General features: G+C 45.9%; 1 protein-coding gene across 1 annotated transcript in view; it reads right to left on the bottom strand.

Moving 5' to 3' along the window:
* NEK10 (NIMA related kinase 10) overlaps nucleotides 1–26,911 on the bottom strand; it is a 192,594-nt gene that overhangs the window by 141,151 nt on the left and 24,532 nt on the right. Inside the window, exons 10-13 of the mRNA XM_053263336.1 lie at nucleotides 26,276–26,355; nucleotides 17,549–17,635; nucleotides 15,496–15,720; nucleotides 14,360–14,499 (exon numbers count right to left, since the gene is read on the bottom strand). Of these exons, the coding sequence (XP_053119311.1) occupies nucleotides 14,360–14,499; nucleotides 15,496–15,720; nucleotides 17,549–17,635; nucleotides 26,276–26,355 (532 nt within the window). The remainder of the gene's footprint in view (nucleotides 1–14,359; nucleotides 14,500–15,495; nucleotides 15,721–17,548; nucleotides 17,636–26,275; nucleotides 26,356–26,911) is intronic.

The raw sequence follows: 26,911 nt of genomic DNA, 5'->3' as shown, positions 1-26,911 counted from the left end.
ATTCATAATAGTGGGTTCTGTGCCTGCGCAGATCAGCTTCGGCTGGAATTAGTTAGCTCCTCTTGACGCCTGCAACCACCGGCTGCAAGTGACTGCAGTATCTTCTAGTGGCGGTTAGGCATCCCTTTACTCAGTTTCTTGATGGGCGACTAGCCAGACTGGCAATTCTAAGCATTTCTGTTTCCAGTTATGCATCCGTGTTGCAGTAGGGATGGGTGGGCGGGTTTTATGAATGTCATGGAACCACTAGTAGCTCATCCGTTACCGGTGAGCAACCTGTTTATCTGGATAGTGGTTCCAGACATTCATAATAGTGGGTGAATTATGAGCTACTTAGTTGGTGGTGGGTGCTGCAAGCTCCTGCAGTACTCTTTTAAGGACTGCCCATCCAAATTCTGCCATTGCCCATAGGTCCAAGGCATACTGCTTGACAAAGGACTGATGAGAAGCCCAGGTAGCAGCTGTGCAAGTGTCCTGGAATCTGATGCCTGCCAGATGTGCCGCCGAGGCAGCATACGCTCTAGTGGAATAAGCCCGTATTGAGGCTGGTGGAGTGACCCATTGTTGGTCATATGCCATCTTAATTAGCTCTACCAGCCAAAAGGAGAGCTTCTGCCGAGCCAGTGAGAGTCCTTTATGTCTACCCTTCTCACATACGAACAGATGTTTCATTTTTCAGATGTGATGGGTCGCCTTGAGGTAGTAGAGCAGATCCCTGCAGACATCCAGTGAATGCATTGCTTGGTCCAGTGGTGATGATGGATTTTGGAAGAAGGTACGCAACACAATGTCCGTGTTCAGGTGGAAGTCTGAAACAATCTTCGGTCTGAAGTCAGGGTCTAAGTGCATGATAACCCGATCGGGATAAAATTTAGTGTAGGGCTCATCTATTTGAAGTGTCCTGAGCTCACTAACCCGCTTTGCAGTGGTTATAGCCACCAGGAAAAGCACTTTGAGAGTTGTCCACTTCAACGAAGCCGCTGCCATCAGTTCGAAAGGTGCCTCTGTCAGTGCTGCTAGCACTAGAGACAGACTCCATTTCTCCATAGGCGATCTTACAGGTGGATAAAGGTTATTAATACCCCTTAGGAAGTCCTTACATTTGGGGTGAGTGAACATAGTTTTACCATCCCATCTGCTGTGGCGTGCCGATGTCGCTACCATATGCACCCTTACGGAGATATTGGCTAGGCCTTCCCTCTTTAGGGTGGTAAGATATAGGAGTACAGCTTTCAAGTTCGCTTCTCTGGGCTCGAATCCCTGGGAGGCAGCATGTGAACAGAACTGGCGCCACGTAGCTCTGTAGTTGCGTCTGGTAGATGCCTTTCGGGTGTTGAGGAGGATTTTCTTTAGAAGCCTATCCTCCATGTGGTGAGATTCAGGACTGATAAATTTGGGTGCAGTATGCGGCCTTGATCCTGAGATATCTGATCCGCCCACCGAGGGAGTCTTCTGTATATCCCCTCAAATAGTCTGAGTAGTTGCGTGTACCATGGTTGCCCTGGCCACCTGTCGTAAATCTGTTGGCTAACCCAACAGGATTTACAATCCCTTCAGCTCTCCCCCATGAGTTAAACAGAAAGTAGCAGAGAAGCTGCACGAAGGAAAACGAAAGGCTCACAAAGAAAATAATAGTAAACGAATCAAGTCCCCGGAACTGAACTAGGTACCCCCCTCTACAATAATTGAGTAATAACTGAAAAGAAAACCAACAGAGCAAGGAATAAAATAGAACAAAGAACACCAGAGCAAGGAATTAACGGAACAAGAACACAGAGCAGGAAGGAACGGAACAAGGGCAAACTGGAACTTGAAAAAGTTGAAGAATTCAACATAGAAACACGGTCCACGGTCAGCGATAGTTGCTAACAGCATCTGTGCAAGTCACAGACTGCTTAATATATAGCTCAAGAGAACCAGCAGCCAATCAGGCTTCCCTGAGTCAGTACTTCTGCTTCCTCTCTTGTGATCTCCTGCGCCTGCGTGTCTCCAACTGAGATTTCCTCTTGAGATGTCTTCTCAAGACAGGTGAAATCCCAGCCTCCTCCTAATCAGCCTCCATGTCTGGCAGCTGTTCCGATTCCTCAGCTCCAGAGTCTGGTCTCCCTGCCAAATCCTGTTGCTGTGCCTCTGAGCCCTCACTACCAGGCGATCCTCCCGTTCCTCTTCTGACTCTTCTGAGTGAGAAGTCTGAGCCATGACATCACCATGGTGCAACTACAATGGCTCATGTCCGATCTTGTAGCAGTTTTGCAACTACTCTGGATAGTAGAGGAATTGGCGGATAAGCGCAGAACATACCCTTGGTCCACTGATACTGAAAAGTATCACCCTTGGACAGTATTCCCTGACCCATTCTGGAACAATATAGGCCACATTTCTTGTTTTGTGCCATCACGAATAGGTCTACTTCTGGTCGTCCCCGTGATGGAAATTGACGTTCCAGGATTATTGGGTTCAGCTCCCATTTGTGGTGTTGTAGTAGTACCAGGTCACCACTCAGTGAGTCTGCTAGGCAGTTCAGGGACCCTTTGATATGAATCACCACTAGGTGGATCTGTCGGGGAATGCACCAGTTCCAAAGTTGGAGGCTGAGGTTGCAGAGAGACCTAGATACTGTTCCGCCTCGTTTGTTTACATAGGCAATGACCATAGTGTTGTCTATTTGATGTTGGACGATGTGCCCCGCAATGTGTTCCTGAAAAGCTCGAAGGGCTTTGTAAGCTGCCAAGAGTTCCAGAAAGTTGATGTGAAGACGAGCCTCTTTCGGGGACCAGAGGCCATGTGGTTTGTGCTCTGCCAGGTGGGCTTCCAATCCTTTCATGGAGGCATCTGAAGTTACCGTTAAGGTGGGTAGTGGCTTTCGGAAGGGTACTCCTTTCAGTAGGTGCTTCTTCTTCTTAGTCCACCAGTGCAAGAAGGATAGTACATTCTCGGGGACTAGGATCCTTTTGGATTGTGGTTTGGACCTCAGGTGGAAGGAGCGAAGAAACCATAGTTGTAATATGCGCATCCTTAGTTTTGCATAAGGGGCTGTTGTGGTACAAGAAGACATCAGGTCTAATAGTACCTGTATATTTCTTGTCTTCTGTTTTGGAGTTGCCAGGAACGCGTTGATGAGCACTCGTATATGCTCGTAGCGCTCCTCCGGAAGATAAGCCATCTGTGTCACCATATCTAGCCGTGCCCATATCTAGCCGTACTGTAAGCAAGCCGACAGTTTCAGGAATGACTTTTTCAAATTGATTTGGATTCCCAAATCTTGCAATAGCACTGTCACCACATCTATGCAGGCAAGAAGCTGTTACTCCATTTTGGCTGTGAGGAGTCAATCATCTAGAGAGAGATGTACCGACAGACCCTGTACCCTGAGGTAGGCCACTATGATAGCCATGCACTTCGTGAATACCCTTGGAGTGGTGACTAGTCCGAAGGGTAACACGTTGTATTGATAGATCTCCAACCCCATAGTGAAGCAGAGATATTTGCGATGACTCTCCTGTATTCCGACATGGAAGTACGCATCCTTGAGGTCGAGCATTGCATTCCATTGCTCCTCGTGGAGTAGTGGAAGGATGGCTTACAACGTTGTCATACGGAATTTTTGTACCTCGATGTATTGATTCAGGCACCGCAAGTCCATTATTGGTCATATGCCCCCATCCCGTTTGGGGATTTGAAAGTATTGGGAGTAAAATCCTGTCTGGCTGTGAGCCCACTGCACTGGAGAAATTGCTTCCTTTAGCAATAGCTGTTGTCCCTCCTCCCGCAATATTGCCGTTTCAGGAGTGAACTTCACACCTGTGAATGGTGGATTTCCCATAAATTCCATCACATAACCCTTTGTGATTATGCGTAAGACCCACTGGTCTGATGTTATACGGTGCCACGCTTGAGCATGGCTTGCCAGTTTGATGGTTATCCTGCTGGCATCAAGGAGATGGTTTTCCTCGCGCAGGTGTTCATTGGTTCTTTGTTTCCACTATTGCTGTAGTTGCGGAGAAGCGCATTCCAGTCTGCAGGTGGGCTCTGGCCCAGATCAAAGCTGCTGCTTGGATTGCTGTGGAGCCTTATTGCGTCTTGTCTGATTTGGCTTGTTCCTGGTGTAGAAAGGCTTTTTATTATAGCGTTGGTGTGGCCACCTGTACTCCTTGCGGTCGTTTTGGTGGTAAAGATTTTGCTTTTTCTGATACTGTTGGTAAGGTTGGTATCTAGTGTATTTTTGAGTTGTGAAGGAGCGTGCCATAATCCTTGATTTTTTCCATTGTTCCATCAGTGCTGTCTGAGAAAAGTCCTTTCCCTTCAAAGGGTAGTGATTTGATATAATCTTTCATATCCTGCTGTAGGCCTGTATCCCTTAGCCAGGCATGTTTGCTCAGAACAATGGAGGAAGTTAAGGTACGTGACTCAGATTCCGCCAAATGCTTGGCATTTGCCAGTTGTTGGCGAGTTGCTACTGCTGTTCTTATAAATGTGGTCTCAAACTTCTTAGGTCTGTTGGTTCCAGTGAAGTCCGCAAGTCAAACAGGTTTTCCCAAAGGGAATGTGTACACTTGGCCTGACAGGCTATATAGTTAGCAATTTTAATAGAAAGGCAAGCCATAGAGTAAGTACGTCTGCCTAGCACATCCAGCTTTTGACTTCCTTTGTCCACTGGTGTAGTGTGCTGTCTTCCTCCATTGGATGTTGTGGCACAATCAACCACCAAGGGATTTGGTGTGGGATGGCGTATCAGATATTTGTTGTCTTCCTCCTGTATACGGTACAGTGCCTCCAGGCACTTGGAGGTGGGTGTTGAAGTTTGGAGAACCTCCCAAGCTGACTTGGCTGCTCTGGAGATATGAGGTAGCATAGGAATGTAGACAGGTTGTAATCCCGTGGCTGTTTTCATCATATTATTGACCGGATCATCCAATTCAGTGGTTTTATGTTTCTGGTCTAACCCTAAGACTTGTGCCATTTCTGCAACTTGCTGATGATAGCCCTTCATCTCCTCCATGGGTGAGGTGTTCGGGGTGATGGCCACATCAGAACTTGGTTCAGGAAGTACTGTATCTTCTACATCAGGCTCTGTTGTGTCTGACGCATAACGTTCAGCGTAGTCTCCATCTGAAGAGAAGGCAACAGGTGAGTCATCCACAGCAGCCAAAGGTGTTGGGATGGAAGTTTGAGCTGCACTTGTCTGTGTGGTTGCTTGGCAAAGTTTCTGTCAAGGTGGTAAGGTTGGTCTGGGTGGAAAATTGGCCTGGAGTGAAACTGTTCGTTGTCGTGTTTAAATTGGATAGGTTTGTACAGTGGTTGCCTTCTGATGTATTTCAATGGGATTCATTTGAACAGCGGATTCTTTCTGCTGCTTCTGAATTGTGTGTTGTTGATTCTTCTCTCTCATCCATTGCTTGAAGAGGGAGTATTCTTCTTGGATGATGGTGTAGGAATCACCCATTCCACCGTGGGGCAAGCAGCCCATTATTGGAGTTTACCTTGCTGTGAATGATGGGGTTTTTGGTATCGAGGTCATCTGAGCTTCAGCATCAAAGCTATGGTCCTGGAAACCCAGAAAGGTACCTGTCGAGGATGTACTTTCCTCTGAATGCAGCAAGCAGGAAAGTCTTGTTGTGGACTGTTCATGTGTTTGTATGGAAGTGTTATCTTCCATGTCGTCGGAGTCTTGTGCCTTTCCAGGGCTATCCTTGACACTGAAGTATTGGATGTTCTGGGTTGGCTCGATGTCGATATCGCCGTCGAGTCCGGTGTCAGAGATGACTGCTACCATTGAATTTATTATATTTTTTGTTGTGTTGTGTATGCTCGATGCCGATCCTGGAACTGTCGGCTTCGATGTCAACATCGATGTTGAAGGGGTCTTTTTCTTTGCTATTTTCAATGTTGAGACATCTTGGAGTCAAGCAGTAGAAGGTTTCTCAGAGCACGGTGTAGATGGAGACTGTCAGGGGTTGGTGCTGGGGACAAAGAGACTGCTCGATGCTGTGGACTCTTAAGGTTTGGAGGTCTGTGGGTAAAGGAGTATGGCTAGCACTATGGCTACATTGACCTTTATGTTGTTAATTATGCTTTTTAGCCAGTGATTTCGGTTTCGAAGCCTTGCCCTTTCTTTTTTGGTGGCGCAACAGGCCGCCTGCCTTTTAAATGGGGCGTTGCTGCTAGACACCGTAGCGGTCGATGTCGTGGCCTTTGCTGTCACAGCCAAGACTTTAGACTACATTAGCTGTGCAGGTCTCGGTGCTGAGATGGTCTTCTTTGGAAGAAGAGTCTCCTCCATTAAGGAGATATTTAGGCGGGCGGCACGGTTCCTTAACGTCTGCTTACTAAATGTTGAGCAGACAGAACTCTTTGTGTTATGGATTTCCCCCAGACAGAACAGAGGTCGTGCCCATCAGTAGAGGGGAGCTTTCCGTGGCAATCATGACACCCTTTAAAGGTTTTCTCCCACTGTTTCCTTTTTTCCACTCATGGGGGGGGTGGTAATGTCTATGGGAGAAAAACAATTTTTAAAAATATTATTATTATTTTTACAATACCGTATTGTCTAGTCCATATGGGAAAATGAAAGTATAATGTTTGTTCATACTGTGGTCAAAGGAAAAACAGGTTGCTTACCTGTAACAGATGATCTGGAGGTGATCCATTGTATTCATAATGAATGGGTTCTGCGCCTGCGCAGGGACCTCACGGACCGATTAACTAGCTCCTCGCTCCGCCCCCAACTGCCATGCACGCGACCGTGCTTTCGTTATCCTAGGCAGTTGGGGCGCATTTATTCAGTTTCTGGTGGACCACCTGCTGTTTATTTAGGTGATCGCTTGTGAGTTCACAGACCATTCCACCCTGCCTTAAGCCTCACGGGGAGGTTTGGGCGGGTTTTATGAATACAACGGATCACCTCCAGATCATCTGTTACAGGTAAGCAAGCTGTTTATCTGGATCGTGATCCGTTGCATTCATAATGAATGGGTGAATAGCCAGCTACTACTCCAGGCAGTGGGCTGCAAGCTCCCTTAAGGCAGGACATGCTTTAAAACAGCCCGACCAAACGCCCCCTCTTTGGTCTGTCTCAGATCAATTGCATAATGATGTATAAATGGCTGCTCTGAAGACCAAGTTGCTGTTCTGCAGATCTCTGTCATTGAAACTCCTGCTAAGTTTGCTGCCAAGGTTGCATATGCCCTCGTGGCATGCGCTGTAACGGTTCTCGGTGCAGTTTCCCCTCGTTCAGCATAAGCTAATCTTATCGTCTGAACTATCCACTGAGACAAGCGTTGTCTTGAAACAGCACAGCCCTTAGACTTTCTTTTATATAATACAAATAATTTTTGTGTTTTATGCATGTGCTTTGTAGCCGCTAGGTAGTATAACAGCGTCTGCCGAACATCCAAGGAATGCATAGTTCTCTCCAGTTGAGTTTCTGGATGTTGAAAAAAGGTCAGCAGCACTATATCTGCATTCATATGAAATTCTGTCGGCACCTTTGGTCGGAATTGTGGATCCAAATGCATAACTACCTTATGTGGAAATATCTGTGTATATGGGCGATCATCCCATAGGGCAGCCAGCACACTGACCCTCCTAGCCATAGTAATCGCGACCAGGAAGACAGTCTTTAAAGTTTTTTGCCTCAGGGAAGCTGATGCCAAAGGTTCGAATGGCTGCTGTGATAAAGCTTGTAGTACCAACGTCAAATCCCACTGTCGTTGAGGCTTCCACAGCGGTGGGAACAAATTATTCAGCCCTTTAATGAATCTCTTGCACTCTGGATGGGAGAACACCGTGGAGCCCTCCCAACCTCTGTGTTCAGAGGAAATTGATGCTAAATGGACCCTTAGCGACGCATTCTCTTGGCCTGTCATTTTCAGAGTCGTCATATATAGCAGCACCTGCCTGCCTGTCGCCTTTTTTGCGAAGAAACCATGGCGCCTTGCAAAGATCTTAAATCTCTTCCACTTGCTTGCATAATTTAGACGAGTAGAAGGTTTCCTATTGTTCAATAATATGGACTTCAATAACCAATGTGCCATGCCATCAACCTCAAGATTTCCAGTTGCAGGTGCAGTAGCGTTCCCTGGCTCTGTGTCAATAACACAGGATGTTTTGGAAACTTGCGATAATTCCCCCGCAACATTCGAAGTACCGCTGGGAATCACTGTTGTCTTGGCCACCAGGGTGTTATCAGGATGCCCCTCGTGGCATCCCGGAGCATTTGTGTGATCACTCGAGTTATCAGTGGTTGTGGCGGGAATAGGTAGAAGAGATCTCCAGTCCATTTGATCTGGAAAGCATCCCCTAGGGAATCCCTTCTGATCCCTGCATGCGAGCAATATTTCTGACACCTTCTGTTTGCAGCAGTTGCAAACAGATCGATATTCGGCCAACCTCAGTCGTTGAACACATTCTTCAGATAGTCCATGTTCAACTCCCACTCGTGATGCTGGTTGTGTAATAACTCCCGACTGAGGGAGTCCACTTGAACATTGTCCTCTCCTTTTATGTGCATCGCAATTGGGGTTATGTCCTCAGAAATGCACCAGACCCAGATCTGCTGGCTTAGTGTGCATAAGGAATGCGGCACCATTCCTCCTTGTTTGTTCAGGTAAGCTATTGCTGTTGTATTGTCCAAGTGGACTTGTATCACTCTCCCCTGAAGTAGCGCTGGTAACTCCCGCATTGCCAAAAACACCGCTAGGAGCTCTACATAATTTATGTGCCTCCTCCGATGGTGGCTGGTCCACTGCCCCTGCATCTGATGTTGCTGACAATGGGTGCCCCCATCCCGATAAGGAGGTGTCCATCATCAAAGTCCGCATGGGGTTTTGTGGGTAGAATGGCATGCCCACCCGTAAATTGAGATACACTGTCCACCAATCCAGCGAGCTCAGCACCTGACATGGTAGCGTGAACATCTTCCCCTGACTGCCTCGATTTGGTCTGAAGTTCTTGAGGAACCATAGCTGTAGCGTACACATGTGAAGACGTGTGTTGCACACCATTGCATTGCAGGACGACAAGCAGCCTCTGTATAGCTTCTGCCGGCTTCATGGGCTTCCTCTGAAACAAATGAACCATGTCTCTGATGAGGACATATCTGGCCTCTGGCAGATAGGCCTGCTTCTTCTGCATATCCAAATCCGCTCCAATGTAACTCACCCGTCTTTTGGGTTCGAGCTTGGACTTCTTTAAGTTGACCTCGATGCCCAAATCTTCTAGGAGGCGTAGTACAAAGCAGATCTGCGAAAGTAACTCTTCTCTCCTGTCTCTGACCAGGAGCCAGTCATCCAAATATGGATATACTATTATTTTTGAGTTCTTAAGTATGCCATGACCACTGCCATTACCTTGGTAAATACCCGTGGTGCCGTGGATAGGCCGAATGGCAAAACCGCATACTGGTATGCTGTATCTCCTATGGTGAAACGAAAGAATTTGCGGTGTTTTCCGCGTATTCCGATATGGAAATATGGATCTTTCAGATCTAGAGTTGCTGCCCACTCTTCTTTTACTAAGAGGTGCAATATCCCTTGGAGGGTAATCATTCTGAATTTCCTGGTGTCCACGTAGCAATTGAGCTCCCTTAAGTCCATAATCGCTCTTATGCCCCCATCTTTTGGGGGGGATTTGAAAATATCTCGAATAAAATCCCCTCGTCCTGTCCACCCACTTCACAGGCATTATCACCTGTTTCTCCAGTAACACTTGTACTTCATCTAATAGTACTTGAGTTGGTCTGGTGAACCTTACTCCCTGAAAGGGCAGCAAAGTCTTGAACTCAATTGCGTAGCCAGACCTTATAATCTTTAGGACCCACTGATCTGATGTTATATTGTGCCATGCTTGTACACGGCTTGCCAGCTTGATGGTAATGTTGGCAATCTCAAGACCAGTCTTGTGGGTCTTGGGTTCTAAAGCTTGTGTTACTGTCTGCTGCTGAAGTGGATGGACCTGCACATCAAAGAGACTTTTTTGACTGGTCCTTGTTTTGTTTGTGTCCTCTTTGCCGCTGAGCATAAGGCTTATTACACTGGAAAGGCTTAAATTGCCTCCTGAAATCGCGTCTTTCTTGTCTGTAACTAGAACGGCCTTGCTGCCTTCCATAGGAGCGGCTTCGGGATGTCTGGCTCCCCAAACCCATAGCAGCCATGAATGTTTTAGCAGTGAATTTTGATTGCTTCCACGACTGCATGGTTGTATCCGTCGCCTCAGCGAAAAGCCCCTTGCCATCAAAAAGCAAGTGCTCCATTTGTTCCCACATATCCTGCTGAAGGGTCGTGGAACGTAGCCACGCATAGCATCGAGCGATATAGCAGTAGTCATAGCTCTAGATTCCATCTCTGCCACGTGTTTGAAAGTGCTCAACAGATGTCTGGTAACTACTGTGGTTTTCTCATAAGTCTGTTTGAACACATCCTGAAACTCCAATGGAGTCATTGTTGCCGAGTCCTGGAAAAGAACGTCCCAGAGGTGATGCCCGTACCTAGCCAAGCAAGCTGAATAGTTAGCAATTTTTATCGCCAAACTGGACATTGAGTAGACCTTACGGCCAAACACATCCAGTTTTCTGCCTTCTTTATCACTCGGCGTGAAATGACACTGACTACCTTTTGACGATGCGCACTCCACGACCAAGGAGTTTGGCACCGGGTGTTTCATGAGGTAGGTGTTCTCTTCCTCTTGCATACGATATAAGCCCTCCAATTTACGTGAAGTGGCTGTAGATGTTTGTAAAACCTCCCATGCACTTTGAGCCACTTTAGTTATCGCTGGCAACATGGGTAGTGACACCGGGTGGGAAACTTTTGCTCTCACCACCATGTTATAGACCGGGTCCTTTAGATCCATCTCTGGTTGCTTCAATTCAAGTCCTGAAGCCTCTGCCATCTCACGAATTTGGATATGATAGGACTTTAATTCCTCTGTTGGCGAAACCAAGGTATTTGGCAGCACATCTGCTGGCAGCTCTGGCTCCTGAAGTTCGGTGGGCACCATAGAGTCATCATCATCCGTGTCAGATGTATTAGAGGAATCAGCATCCCCCGAATTAGACACTTCAATATGTACGTCAGGGGCTTCCCGTTGCCGCATGCGTGGCAGCGTAGCATGTTGTTCTTTCTGTATATCTGTAATGGCCTGGAGAGTTTGACTTGCTGTAGAGGCCGTTCGGCCAGTCTCAGGTGTCATCCGGACCAATACTGACTTCTCCTGTGGCTGAAGCAGACCTTCTTCTCGCTGTGCCTTCCAAATCTTGTATTCCACATAATCCACCGGGTATACCACAGATGGTGTATGCCTAAACCCACAGGAATGGGTCAATTGTGCCAAAGTACCCGCTGCAACGGGTGACCTCCCTTGCGCAGCAGCAGCAGCTGGTCGGACAAAGTTTCCGAGGAGCAAACAGTCCGAGGTGTAGATGCAACGGCGGTCTAACAGAAACTGAATAAACGCGCCCCCCAACTGCCTGGGATAACAAAAGCACGATTGCGTGCATGGCAGTTGGGGGCGGAACGAGGAGCTAGTTAATCGGTCCGTGAGGTCCATGCGCAGGCGCAGAACCCATTCATTATGAATGCAATGGATCACGATCCAGATGAGTCAGAGATTTCGCCAAATCCAAAGGGAAAATCTAAAGAGTCGTCTAAGTCCGTGCTGTGGTCAAAGGGAAAATCAGAGATATCGCCAAATACAAAGGGGAAATCCAAAGAGTTGCCTAAGTCTGTTGGCAGTAGTCAATTTAAGGAGTTTAAAGTATTAAAAGTTTGTTTTCCGAGGAGCAAACTGTTTCTGAGGACTGATCTCTATGGCAGTCAGCAAGAAACTGAGTAAAGGGACGCCTAACGGCCACTAGAGGGTACTGCAGTCACGTGCAGCCAGTGGTTGCAGACGTCACGAGGAGCTAACAAATTCCAACCGAAGCTGATCTGCGCAGGTGCAGAACCCACTATTATGAATGTCTGGAAGCATTATCCAGATCTACAGTACCCAGCCATCCTGCACTTCCTCCCAGCTGCCCCGCGCACTTTCCCAGGCTGCCCTGCATCACTCTCGGCCCATCCCGGATGCTTCCAAGATTATCTTGAGTCACCCAGCCCCTCTGCCCCAGTGCTGGGCTGGCAATTAAAGAGCCACTACTGCACTGCCAGGAGCAACTGTCCCACTTTCTGCTGCCTCCTTGTGGTAGGCACCGGGATTTCAAACATCCTCTCCTGACTTTACCAACTTGCACAGGCTTAAACTGAACACCTGAAAATTTAAAGTATTAATGTGACCAAAAAAAATTGTCCCATTTGATCCGATGATGGAGTGGTCTTAAGGAGGAAAAAAGGAAGAAATTGGCAACCTTCTGTTCTGCTTTGTGGGGCAGATTGAGTGATTCCATCTACTCCACCCCTTCTGCAAATACCTTCTGTCTCTCTATAAAAGCCAAGGGTGCGAGTAAGGGGAGAACAAAAGGGTCCTTATCCTTTTGGCCCTCAGAAATCAGAAACTGATTGGCGGGGGGTGTTGACGCATCTAAGCTCTTGATGTGTGGGGGGTTTATCATACTTAAGCTGCACAGTAAATCTGTTCATCTGCTGATCATTGTATGTGCACATACAGTCATACAATAAACTAACAATATTCACTGTTAGATATACAGGAGAACCTCAATATTTGTGGATCAAGCATCAGCGGATTAGCAGATCCGTGGTCGGGTAATAGATGCCCGACCTAAGTGTATGGATAAAAATCTGGTTTTAAAAGGGCTAAACTCACATATCCGGAGTTCAGGGGTGGCTGGAAATGACCTTGGTGGACATTTCCAGCCACCATTTTGAGTGCAGGAACCATTCTATTTCTCATTTTCTTGAGAAAAAACCTGCAAAAAATCAAAGGGGGAAATGAAAGAACAGGCTATTTCTGGCTTCAGGGAAGCATTGCTGGAGGCCCGTAGAGCACGATAGGGCACTATTTTGACCTTTTAACCCCCTTTTTTGGTGTTTTAGGGGCAATTTTCAGGCCTCTGGGAACTTAACCCCTGCAATCCCATTGTCCCAATGACTCACTATTCACAGTTTCTGTATAACAGCAGTAATAAAACAGAGAACAGCCCCCATAAATTTCGAGGACCCCTTTTAAGCTATTTCATGATCCCTTTTCCTACCTACCTCAGAAAATATTGATGAAAATATTAAAGTGAACTCTCACCATCTAATAACTCTTGAAACTTTAAGAGTTTTTGTCAGGTAGTGGTCTGTCTGACTCAGAGGACTCAGATGAAGAAGTTGCTGGTTCACAGCACCCCAAGGGGATCCTCCAGCAGGAGGCTGAGGAGGAAGCACCTTGGACAAAGCACTCAACTGCTGTAGTACAGCAAGAGGTTGCCGGGTTAGGGTACAGCAAGTGGTTGCCAGGGAGCCATTGCCTTCTTCACAGACCCGTGAGCCACGTTCAATGCAGGAGAGAACACCAAAAGGAGCAGTGTGTTGGGCAATGTAGAAGCAGCTGCAAAAGGTTGGCAGCAAAGCAGCTGCAAGGTTGGCTGCAAAGTCTGACAGGGGTGGCATCTGAACTTGCAGGCAGAAGGCAGGTGGGGGCCTTAACTGGCTTCACCTGGTGTAGAACCTTGAAGAACTATAAAGCCAGACTGCTCCCTCTGCCTCATGCTGGTTTCAACTGACCACTTTGGCGTGCAGTTCCAGCTCTTTGCTTTGTGCACCTTGTACCTGATTACTCCTGTGTTCTTGACCCTCGGCCTGGCTATCAACTCGTGACTCTCTTCAGCACCCCCTGCACTAAGGACTGGCAATGGACCCCTCTCCTAGAATTGACCCTTATTGGACGTGGCCCCCTGACTATGATTCATGGACTGACGATTTCAAGGTGATACTTTCCATTGACTTTGCTTGCTTCTAGTAAAAGCTTATCTTACACATTCCTTCTGCTGCTTGATTTATTGCACCCGTGACAGTTTTAAAGAGAGAAACTTGAACACTACTGCCCCGATCACACACAAACAAACTCCAGAAAACTGAAAAAATCAATAACTTGGGGTCTTATTTCATAAGTAATTCTGAATAGGAACTCCTGTCTTTGTTGCCATTTGTTTTTTCATCACACTCAACCAAAGGCTCACATAGCACATAAACACACATCAGGGATATAATGCAAAGTTTTGTGGTGAGTTGATACTTGTAGCTGTACATGAGTTCCTTTTTAAGTATTATACATCCAAACCACAATCTACTGTGTTGATCATTCAGTCTCTGAAAAGAGATCATACAAATGTTCTTTACTAACATTTTCTACATTTCTTGGGCATATAGTATTGTTCAGGGCAAAGCATCATAGTGCAGTTCCTAAGTATTGTATGTACCTGCTTGAAGGGAGAATGTATTTTCTTGTATCTCATGAGGGCTTAAATCTTCTGATAAACGAAGCTGTTGGATTCTCCCTGCTGCATTTGCACTAGATAAACTTCCAATAGATGAACGATCAGAAAATAAATTTCGCTCCCTGGAAAATTAAAATCACAATGTAGATAATACTTTGGATATGAACCACCCTGAGCCATTTCAGGAAGGACAGTATATAAATTGAATGAAAATAAATAAATATATCATTAAACAACATGAGCATCAATACTTTATTTTTCAGTGTGGTGCTTAAGATAATCTCTATAAAAACTTAGTGGAAATTACAATATGTAACTTAGCCAAATTATAATGTGAAGTATGGTGTGAATAAAACTTTTAGCGCAATAACTTTAGACCATTGTTTGGAACATGAGAATAAATCCTGGATATCAGTTGTTCCCTCCATAAGAAAGAGAAATATATTTGCTAACTTTAATATTCTAAACAAAAAGCAGCCAACATTGATGAATGGAGTAAAAAAGATGTTTAAAGGTGGATAAAATATTTCTGGTTCATGTATTCAAATAAAAAATACAGTAGATAGACTCAGCTATATAATATATGATTTAAAAACACCACTTGGGAAACCGTCATGTTTTTCATTATAAAGCAATATGTTTTAATATGCTAATATATTTTGATCAACTACTACAGTATTTTTAAAAATCATTAATATACTGAAATATCAAACATTTGCAAGCTAGAAGTGCTAAAGGGTTGTTCATACATCTATATTCAGTCCATTTTGTCTAAGAATATGTAACAGACATTTGAATTGTGGACATTGCTATAAATAACCAAAATCTATTGAAACCTTTGAACTTTTTGAGCAGTGATAGTTACTAGTATACTTACGCATTTTGCTAGTCATATCCTGAAATTTTACAGCTTTTTAAAGAACATATGTTCCAATAAAGGCTAATGGTTAGAAAGTGAAAGCATTGCCTTAATGGGATCCAATTTTCACATAAAGTTGGACAGATGCTCTGAGAATAAACGTTATTTTTAAGAATATGATTGTGACCCACTACAAAGCTTTGTATGAATCAGAAATTGTCTATAGGTAGCTTCATTACGGATGTCCTGAGAAACCTACCCCTGTAAAATATGAAGGAGTTGTTTGATACCACCCCAAATACGAATTTCCACACTGGTGTCAGGATCTTCGCACACCTGGACCAGAATCCAGACTACACTCCACAGCAGTTTTAGGTGATCTGAATGGAGCAAACTAAGCAGGATGGGAACACCTTCATACATTTTGACTTGCTCTTTGACCTGGGATTCCACACAGAGGAGGCGAAGCAACTCTGCTGTCAACCTGAAAGAAGATAACCAATAATGGCCAGTATTCAAGCAATTAATTGCCTGTTAAATCCCAGATATCACAGCATTTACTCATTTCAACACTCATATGCTGTGAGCATATTTTTGGTTTCAGTAACTCACATGGCATGCCTCCTCAGATGTCTTATGCATCCAAGCAGCTGCTATAAATATACTTAATTTAAATAATAATAATAAGATTGAGCTTACCATGTTGTATTAGTCAATACTTCATATTAACAAGTCCTACATGCATTTCTTCATTCTTATAATAATGGTGAACTGAAGTTAAGTCTAGATCCTTTTTGACTTTCGCTCAACCAATATCAAATGTAAACCCTCAAAATTTAGACTGGTTTTTTTTGTTGTTGTTCCTAAACAGTGATGCAAGCAACAGCAATGCAGAAGAAATGCTAGTGCCATAAAACCAGTTATTTTACCACCTAGCCACTTCCAAGCAACACCAGTGCCATAACATACTGAGTAACATCCCGAGGGCTGTGAAATGTGCACCAGCGCAGGGCATCTTCCTTCACCCCATCCTCTCTATTGCAATTCCCTGAACCTTCAAAACAAGAGTTACTAAGGGCCAGAGGAGCTTTGGCAATAGCATGGAACATGGCATGAGAGACTGCAGGGGGAGGGAGGATTATCTGAAAACAAAACAATGTCGTGCCTCCGCTAGTGGTTTACTCTGCAGTTTGTGATTTACCTTGCAGTTTCTGGGTATCCATCTTCCACTTGCAACCCTCCGCACAATGGTATCCCATACCATTGCCAGAAGTCTCCTGGCCTGAGCAATGGCTTCTCAAGGGACTCAGTAGGAAGGAGGGAATGATGAAGGAAGGTGCCTTTAACTGGTACAAATTGTGCCAGTGATGTCCTCTGGATGCTACCCACTAAAGCAATGATTTTCTTCACCTGCACATTAGATTGCATTTGGATTTAGGACAGTTTCAAGTGTCCACTTACCAGGGCAGCTTCAAGGTGGCACATATCACATCTGAAGCCACAGCTTTTTGTGTGTGACTCCAGTGCATTATAACAATACGTGAAGATTTAATATACAACTGAAAAGGGAAGCTATATTTCTATTTGCTGTACCATTTTAAGTCTTAGGATGTTTTTTACATTCAAGACTGAACTTTCCCTTAAATCTCTCTCATGTTATTTCTCACATCATCCTTCATGCAGAAGCAGAGAAGAGACATTTGTAATAATGTGAATGAGCTGCCCTATCCATCCCCAGCACAGCTTCCTTCCAGTGGTTTTTGCTGGTGTCTATCTATGAAGACTGTGAGCCCTTTGGGGACAGGGAGCCATGTTTGTTTGTTTGTTTATATGTAAACTGCTTTGGGAAATTTGGTTGAAAAGCAGTATATAAATATTTGTCATGTTCATCGTCAATGTACAAAGCTGACTGAAGCAAGAGCTCCATGAAAATGCAAGAGTGTGCTACTGGAATTCATCAAAAGTATGCACAAACATTTGAGTACTACACTTGCAAAACCCACATCGGGCTTGGTAAGTGTGCAGCCTACCTTTGTATGACTTGCATTTTTAATTTCATAAATACTGTGTGCTGTTAATTAAAGTGCCAGATCTGTGCATTTTAAATTTCATAAACACTGAATCCCCACATGGAAACAGTACACTGTTGATTAAAGTACAAGATCTGGAAATATACCTCAAATGTCTAAAAAACAGCACACCACTATAAGTAGAAAGTAAATAGTCAAAGAAAAAGTACAGTCGACATGAACATCCGCTAAGTGATTGGAAATCCCCAGCACAAAATGTAAACAAGTTAAGGAAGTGCCTACCGCTTAGAGAGCAAGTCATATTCATGCAAAATCACCAACAAATTCTCAACAACGTTGAGCTCACTTATTTTCTCTCGGCATTCAGGACTAGAACAGAAGATTATTACACATTAGTTTTGAAAATTGCACTGAGATAGAATATCATCTAAGGCATTTGTCTGAGAGGAAGTTCTCTGTAGTACTGGAACACTATTGTACTTTGTATGGGAAAATAATGTATATAATGCCATCACTAAAAAGAATTTAAGTCTCAGTTATAAACATACAAAAAAACAGGTTGCTTACCTGTAACTTATGATCTGGATGTGATCCGTTGTATTCATAATAACCGGGGTTTCTGCGCCTGCGCAGGGACCTCCCGGGCTGACTAGCTAGCTCCTCTTCGCGCCCCGCCCGTCTGCACGTGCCTTGCAGCTTCCGTTAGAATCGACGGTTGGGGCGCCTCTCCTTCAGATTTCTCGCAGACCGCCATATAAATGACGATCCGTACACCAGCATCCACTAGTCCAGGCATTCTGCAGCGGGGCCGGCTGGGAGGGACTTATGAATACAACGGATCACATACAGATCATAAGTTACAGGTAAGCAACCTGTTTATCTGGATTGTGATCCATTGTATCCATAAGAACTGGGTGTTTAGCAAGCTACCCCATAAGGAGGCGGGTGCAGATGACCCCCAGCTATGCCAACACACGTTTCAACACTGATCTTCCAAAATTCGCCTCCCTAGCCATCCGCAGATCCAAAGCATAATGCTTTACGAATGGTAGATGCGATGACCATGTCGCCGCCAGGCAGACATCTGCCATTTTAATGCCTGACAGATGTGCCGCAGACGTTGCGTAGGCCCTAGTAGAGTGAGCCCGAACCGTCTTTGGCGGTGTTATCTTCTGGCTTTTATAGGCGAGGAAAATCAGTTCCACTAGCCAGTGAGCAAGTCTCTGGCGAGAGATTGGACAGCCCTTGCTACGCCCCCGGAAGGAGAGAAAAAGCTTTTTACTCTTCCTAAAGTCATGAGTTCTCTCCAAATAGTATAGGAGTGATCTACGCACGTCCAACGTGTGGAGGGCCTTCTCTAAGTCCGTCTCCGGACTACTGAAAAAAGTTGGTAGCACTATGTCTTGATTTAAGTAGAAATCTGTTACCACCTTCGGCAGGAATCTCGGATCGAGACGCATCACAACCTTGTGTGGATAGAATTGAGTGTAGGGTCTATCCATCCGCAGGGCCGTCATCTCGCTCACTCTCTTAGCCGATGTAATGGCTACCAAGAATGCCACCTTCAAAGTCAGAAACTTCAGCGGAACAGTCGCCAGTGGCTCAAAAGGTGCCTCCGTTAGGGCAGAGAGTACTAAAGACAGACTCCATTGCTCCATTGGGCTGCGCACAGGCGGGTAAAGGTTATTAACACCTTTCAGGAAACGTTTACATTCCGGGTGGGAGAAAACCGTGGACCCATCCCATCCCCTGTGCTTTGACGAGATTGCAGCCAAATGCAGCTTAATGGAGACATTCGCCAATCCACTCAGTTTGAGCGATGTCAGGTAACGTAGCACATCCCGAGGGGTCACACGCAATGGCGTGACACTCTTCCCCCTCATATAACTCTTGAAGCGGTTCCACTTGCAGGCATAACTGCGTCTTGTCGACGCACGCCTACTGTTTAGTAAGATGTTGTTTAATAGTTGATTCTCCAAGCGGTCAGCTTGAGAGAGTGCACATCGGGGTGTAACACCTTTCCGTGTTCTCTTTGCAACAGGTTTGGAGCCTTGGGGAACTTGTGGAACACTGAATGAGACATTCCCAGAAGTGTGGCAAACCACGGCTGGCGCGGCCACCATGGGGCCAGAAGTATGCATTTCGTTTGGTCCCGCAATATCTGCGCAACCACACGGCCCATTAACGGCAGCGGGGGAAAAAGATATAACAGCCCCGTCTTCCAGGCCCGTTGAAAAGCATCCCCCAGGGATCCTTGGCCTATGCCCGCACGCGAACAATAATTGACACACTTTTTGTTGGCAACCGTGGCAAATAAGTCTATCGATGGGACCCCCCAGATCTCGAACACCCTGTCGAGATACATCGGGTTGATTTCCCACTCGTGTCTTTGGTTGAAACTGATGTCCCTGCTGAGCCTGTCGGCCAAGCAGTTGTCTACACCCTTTATGTGTATTGCTACCGGGTGAATTGAATGTTGAATGCACCAGTCCCATATTTTCCTCGCAAGTAGGCAAAGAGACAGTGACACTGTCCCCCCTTGATGGTTGAGGTAGGCAATCGCCGTCGTGTTGTCTAACTCCAGCTGTACTGCTCGTCCCCTTATCATAGGTTCGAATGCCCTTAGGCCCTGGAACACAGCCAATAGCTCCAAGTAATTTATATGCTGAAGTCTCTGCAACTGGGTCCATGTCCCCTGCACGCATACGCTGGCGCAATGCGCACCCCAGCCCGCCATCGAGGCATCTGTCGTTATCCGGGAGGTGGGCTCCTTGGACACAAACTCGACTCCTTTGCCCAAATTGCCCATGTCTAGCCACCACCCCAGGCTGGCGAGGACATGTTGTGGTAATGTCAAGTGCATATTCTGGCCATCCACATTGGGTCGGAAGTTGTGGAGAAACCAATGCTGCAATGTGCGCATACGGAGGCGCGTGTGTGACACCGTTGCGGTGCATGATGCCATCAAACCCAACATCCGCTGGATTCGAACCGCTGGCTGCCGTGGAGTCCTCTGAAAGTGACGTATGAGTTCGTGCATTTGGGTAATTCTTTCCGCAGGTAAGAACACCCTGGCCAATTCCAAGTCCAGCATCGCTCCGATGAAGTTCACTCGAGTCATGGGTTCGAGTCTCGACTTCTTCCAATTCACATTGATGCCGAGGCACTCCAATAAGGCTAGCAGCATCTGTACTTGGCGGGTAAGTAAACTCCTGTCATGGCTCACCACGAGCCAATCGTCTAAATACGGATACAGCCTCAAGCCCTGAGTTCGTAGGTGGGCTACAACCACCGCCATCACCTTTGTGAACACTCTGGGCGCAGTAGAAAGTCCAAATGGAAGCACCACATATTGATAGATCTGTGCCCCTACTGTAAACCGGAGGAACTTGCGGTGACTCTCCTGTATCCCGATATGAAAATAAGCGTCCTTGAGATTCAGAGTAACTGCCCACTGTTCGTTCACCAGCAGAGGCAGAATTCCCTGCAGCGTTACCATTCTGAATTTCCTGGTCCGAATGAAGAGGTTGAGCCCCCTCAGGTCCATTATGGCTCTTATTCCACCGTCTCTCTTTGGTATCTGAAAATACCGGGAATAGTAGCCGGTCAGTCTGTTCGCCCATTGCACCCGCGTGATCGCCTGTTTCTCCAGCAGCACCTTGACCTCCTCCCGCAACACCTCCGTGGCCGGCGTATAGACCAGTCCAGAGAAGGGAGGCCTTGTCTTGAACTCCAACGCATATCCAGTCTGCACTATTCTCAGTACCCACCGGTCGGATGTTATGTTGTGCCATGCTGGCGCACGGCTTGCCAGTTTGATGTTGATCCTGGCAACTACAGGGCCGATGTAGTGGGTCCTGGATTGTAGCGTTGGACTTAATTGGCTGCTGCAAAACTGATGCAGTGGACGAACAGTCCCGTCAAAAGCTCTTGCTGGAAGCGTCCTTGTCGCCTTGACAAGCTGTTTTTCCTTTTTGTTTTTGGTTAAAGCCCTTACCGCGTTGGTAAGGTCTGAATTGTTTTCGGTATTCTTTGTGGTCCCGATACCGATCACTCTTTCTCTGATAATAATTGCGGCTCCTTGTAGTTGAGCTGGAACCGCTCGAAGGCACCATAAAGGTGCGGGCAGTGAATTTAGATTTTTTCAACGTCTCCATTGACGTGTCCGTGTCCTCATGGAATAAGCCTTTGCCGTCAAATGGCAAGGACTCGACTTTCTCCTTCATGTCTGTCTGCAGGGTTGCTGAGCGAAGCCACGCATGCCTGCGCAAGCTCACTGCCGTCACCATTGCTCTCGATTCCGTCTCCGACAAGTGTTTGAATGCGCTCAGTTGTTGGCGCGTTATTGCCGTTGTTCTTTCGTACACATCATTAAATCTCCATTGGAAGTCCTCCGGAGACAAAGAGGATGAATCCTGTAAGAGCGCATCCCAAAGTAAATGGTTATAGCGTGCCATACACGCCGCATAATTAGCAATACGAATTGCTAAACTGGAGGTGCTATAGATCTTTCGACCCATAACGTCCATTTTCCTCCCCTCTTTGTCAGCAGGCGTGGAATGACGGTGTCCACTCTTGGTGGATGAAGCGCAACTGACAACCAAGGAGTTCGGTATAGGATGACGTAACAGGTAAGAGTTCTCTCCTTCAGTCACCCTATACAAATTCTCAATGCGCTTGGAAGTCGGAGCCCCGACCCCCACTGAGTCCCATGCCACCTTCGCAGCCTTGTCTATCCCAGGAATCATGGTGAGGGCAATAGGATGCGATGTCTTAGACCGCCTCATCATATTATAGACCGGGTCAGCAACGTCCGCATCCGGAGAGCTTACGTCCATGCCCAGGGCTTCAGCGATGTCCCTTATGAGGATATGGTAAGCTTTCAATTCCTCAGTTGGCGAGGTGGATAGTTTTGGTGGCACATCCGAAGGGGGGTCCGACCTACGACTGATATCATCTCTGTCAGAGGCCGGTCCCGACTCATCGTCCTCACTGTCATCAGAGGGTGAAGATGATGGTTCAGAAGGAGGAGGTGTTGCTTTCCTCTTTCTTTTCCCAGCAGGTTTTTCTGGCATCCTCGTCTGGACCACAGGTAACTGAATTCTCTGGAAGGTAGGTTTGAACTTGCACCAATGGTGTTTGTATAGGCAAGTTCACAGACGGCCCCTGATGGTCTGCATGCTCTGACTGCAGCAGCGGCTGAGCAAGTTGTCCAGCCTGCACAAAATTCCGCAGCCCTTGCACTGGTTGCATTTCTACCTGTGCCGCTTTCCAACGCAAGAACTCTGCATAATCATCCGGCACACCATGGCGGAAACCGCAGGAATGAGTTGGCTGCAGCATCGTAGAGCACCCGACATCGGTTCTTGGATCCTGGACCACTGCTGGTGTCAGTGAGGCAACATGAGGCAGATCAGCCAGCTCTCCACCTCCAGGACCCTCGTCTAAGCCTGTCGACAGGAAGCCGCGAAACGTCGCACCCGAGGGGGTACTCGAACTCGACTCCAGCAGTTCTCTAAGTCCGTCCCCGTGTGTAGCCAGACTCGGAGTCCTCGGCGTCGAGGGGGACTGTGCCGGCGTCAATGCCGGTGACAAAAGATGAGGAATCCTCCTCAATGTCGAAGCCGTCAACACCGACGAAGGAGCAGTGTTCACATTCAATATCTGCTCCGGCACCGTGGACGCTGACGGAGGAATGGCATACACCGCCTGGGCAGTTATGGGAGGCTCCGATGCCGAGACTTGCAAATGCCTCGACGCCGATATCGACGTCGACGTCGATTCCAATGTCGACGCCTGTCCCAGACTGCCTTGGTCCAATCTCGATGTCGACGCTGGTGTCGATGTCGAGACTAAAGTCGATGTCGAAGCCGAAACCATCCTGACCGTCGATACCGGAGGTGTCGACGTCGAGGCTGTAGGGGACTCAGCCGAGTCCACGTCGTAAATCTGTGCTGCCGTCGGTGAGGGAGTTCGATGGCGAGACTCCTCACGATGGCGACCTTCCCTCTCAGAAGCATGACGATCTCTATCCTTATGCTTCCGTTTTTTGGAAACCTCCTTTGGTTTCTTAAACAGAGTGTCAACAGTGGTTTTAGACTGCTTATCAGCAGACCCACTGGAACCCAATCCCGGGGAGCTTGACGCACCGCACTCCTTCGACATCGAAGCTCCCGATGTCGATCCGGAACTCATCGACGCCGACGGACGAGGAGTTGGCGGTCGAAGTGCCTCCTCGTATAACGCAGCTCGAAGCCTGAGAGCTCTATTTTGTCTAGTTTGTTTTGAAAACGAGCAGCATATCTTACACGCCGCCGTGTTATGATTCTCTCCTAGGCACATCAAACAGGCGTCGTGATAATCAGTCGAAGGCAACTTTGCTCGACACTTTTCACACCGTTTGAATGTCTTCTTAGCTTCCATTGTCCAAATGCCGTTCCGAGTCAAATTCAGTAAACAATCTTAGGAACAAACAAAGCAGAGTCCGTAATCAAGTCCGTTCGCCGTTCCGAGTCAAAACCGTCCTGTACAAACTTCGAAGTTAGAATCAGAGTCCCAAATCAAGTCCGTTGTTCGTTCTGAAGTCAAACCAATTAATCCGCTCAGTAGAGAATAGTCAAACAGTCCGAAGTCAAATTTTTGATAATAATTGAGGAGCAACAGCCAAGAGGTGTAAGCGCTTTGGCGGTCAAGAGAAAACTGAAGGAGAGGCGCCCCAACCGTCGATTCTAACGGAAGCTGCAAGGCACGTGCAGACGGGCGGGGCGCGAAGAGGAGCTAGCTAGTCAGCCCGGGAGGTCCCTGCGCAGGCGCAGAAACCCCGGTTCTTATGAATACAATGGATCACAATCCAGATTAAAGAAAAACACAGTGAACACCAGTCTGACTACAACCAGCTACCAAAAGCTAGCCCAAAGAAAATAGCTGTACAGTGTTTCCTGAGATGGCAGGCTTGGATTTTGGCAAGCCTCCTGGGGAAATAAGTTGCATAATGGTGCCACAGCTGCTCTCTACATGCCCTTGTCATTCAAATATGATGCATGTTATTGTTAAGAGTGCACTTTCAGTAACCTGTAGGGCCCATGATTTAAATCTTAAAAGCAGTATCTTGAACTGTGCTTGGAACACTACAAGAATCCAGGACACTGGAAGACCATCCCTGGTTGGGATGTGCCCTTAATAATAATGAAATTAATGTGCCCTTAATAGTATGACCTCACTTTTTGTTTCTTACATAAGCATCAAAACCCAACATATTTAGGTATGGTCTACATATACATTAGAATGAGGGAGTGCAAGTCTTAGGTAGTAGAATAGATTGTACCATTTCAGACTTCAGATGGGTGAACACATATTGGAACATTCCCCTACATTAAAGAAATGTTGATAAAACATTTTCTGTGCAAAGGAAAAGCTACACAGCACGCCAAAGACTGAGCAAGAACCTCTCTCCCAGCTATGCTAGTTCTCTATAAGCAGGATTCTTTCTAAATCTAGAGGAATTTCAAAATCTGGAATACTCTGCCTGCTGTCTGAAGTGGTACAATCTGTACTAACTCCTAACATTCTACCATCTCATTCTGTTGCTTGTTTAGATCAGGCATTAGGGAGACATGCATACCCTGCTTCCTCCATTCCGAAGCAATTCTATGGATCTGAGGCTACTTGTAATGTTTAAATTATAAATTTGTATCAAGGCATAAACAACAGTTCAGGATCAAGACTGTTCTGGAGAGGAAAGCCAACACTATCATCCTAGCTCTGCTGTGCTAATTTAATACCAGTTGTGGGACAAGAAAACCCCTTGGTTGACACTGAGTTCTAAATGAATACAATCACACCTTTTGATAAATTCTACTTCAGCAATTCCATGCTAGAGCCTCTCTCTGAAGTTTATCCAATGTGCTTCAACTTCAGATTTCCACTAAATTTGTTAAGGAAACCATAGTTGGAAGCAGATCCAAATGACTGGTACCAAAGGTTGCACAATTATTCGAACAAGCACTGTGTAGAAGAGATTAAGATGTGACTGATGGGTGATTCACATACTTGGTTTGCAGTTGACCATGTAAACAGCTTCCGCTGAAAAATAATGTGTTCATGATAATATGCCAGTGTGGTGTTTGATTTGTGATGACTGTTTCATACATGTCTAAGTAATCATTTGATGTTCCAGTCATCAAGTAATAAATATAACCTACATTATCCCCGTGGCTCCAGTGTAAGCATGTTCTCAGAGTCTTAGGGCTTTCTCATGCACTTGCCAAAAGCATGCCACAATCACATTTTAGACATTTCACAATATCCTTGTAAGCATCTTTCAGGGACAGCAGTCAATAGTCTTTCCCGATGTAACATATGGACTCCGAGGGAGATGAATAGGCTGGCTGTAGGGGAGTAGCATGCTGCTGCCTGCTATGTTTTAAATAAAAGTCAAAATGTGCTATTTTATATAGGAGTAGTATACCATGGGCAGCATGCAGATTAAATCCCACTGAAATTAAAGGCTAACTAGTTTGAATGCTGCTCTCAATTCCAAAAATTTAAAAATTAAATTGACAAAAGTATACAAGCACTGCTGTAGGAGAAGGTTTTGTTGTCACTCACTACTTGGGGGGGGGGGGGGCTAGAAGCATGCTGTACGAGATTTCTACACTAGTGGTATACACAATCTCAAACGGTTTTTTAAAAACTAGCCATAAAATAATAGGCTTCTAAAATAGCAAAGGCACAAGTTAGAAGTCACTTCACTGTGACTGCATCATAAAATCCATTAGGAGCATATGACACTCACAAACAACATTTTGTACAGCAATCATGATCATAATTGGTGTGCTATCTGGGGAAGTGTCAACAGTTGATTAAATGGAAAGTAAAAGTGTAGTGTTCTAAGGATTAAGTGGGAATGAAGATTGATTATCAATATTTTGTTCGTATTAAATACACATTTTGCTATAGCAGAAAATAAAATGTCTAGGACACATCATAATCATATCAGATTGAACTTACCTCTCTGCTAAGCTAGTGAGAGCAAGTAATGCACCTAGTAGGACATTATTGTCTCTAGCTCCAAGTAAGTTTACCAAAGTCTGCAAAACAATAATTTAAAAGACAAACATATGCTTGGCAATTTTCACACATACCCCCTCCCCTCTTTTTAGAATGTGAATTTAGCATATTTTCAGGCTACATAGATCTACAAAGGCTTAAAAGCCTTAATAATCCTATACATAGCATTTGCAAATGTAACCCCAAATCACTTTGCTATTTTGTCATATATTAAACAATGCAAGTGCATGTCCCCTATAAATGCACACTTTATATCACAGGAAATGATATTAAGACAAACAGGTTGCTCACCTGCAGAGGTGCACCTAGGTAATTTTGGAGCCTGGACCTTAATGCCTTTGGAGGTCCCCCCTTCCCTGTAACTGATGATCTGGTAATGATCCATTGTATTCATAATGAATGGGTTCTGCGCCTGCGCAGGAACCTCACAGATAGATTGACTAGCTCCTCGTGATGCCCTGTCTGCCCTGCACGTGCTCTGTGCTTCCATTATTTTCGGCAGTTGGCAAGTCCTCTTACTCAATTTCTTGCAGATTGAAAGATCATCTCTTGATTATCTTATAGTGTCTTTGTAAG

This window comes from Hemicordylus capensis, chromosome 6 (genome assembly GCF_027244095.1).
Source record: "Hemicordylus capensis ecotype Gifberg chromosome 6, rHemCap1.1.pri, whole genome shotgun sequence".
NCBI classification, from domain to species: domain Eukaryota; kingdom Metazoa; phylum Chordata; class Lepidosauria; order Squamata; family Cordylidae; genus Hemicordylus; species Hemicordylus capensis.
This window is presented reverse-complemented; position numbering and strand designations above follow the sequence as displayed.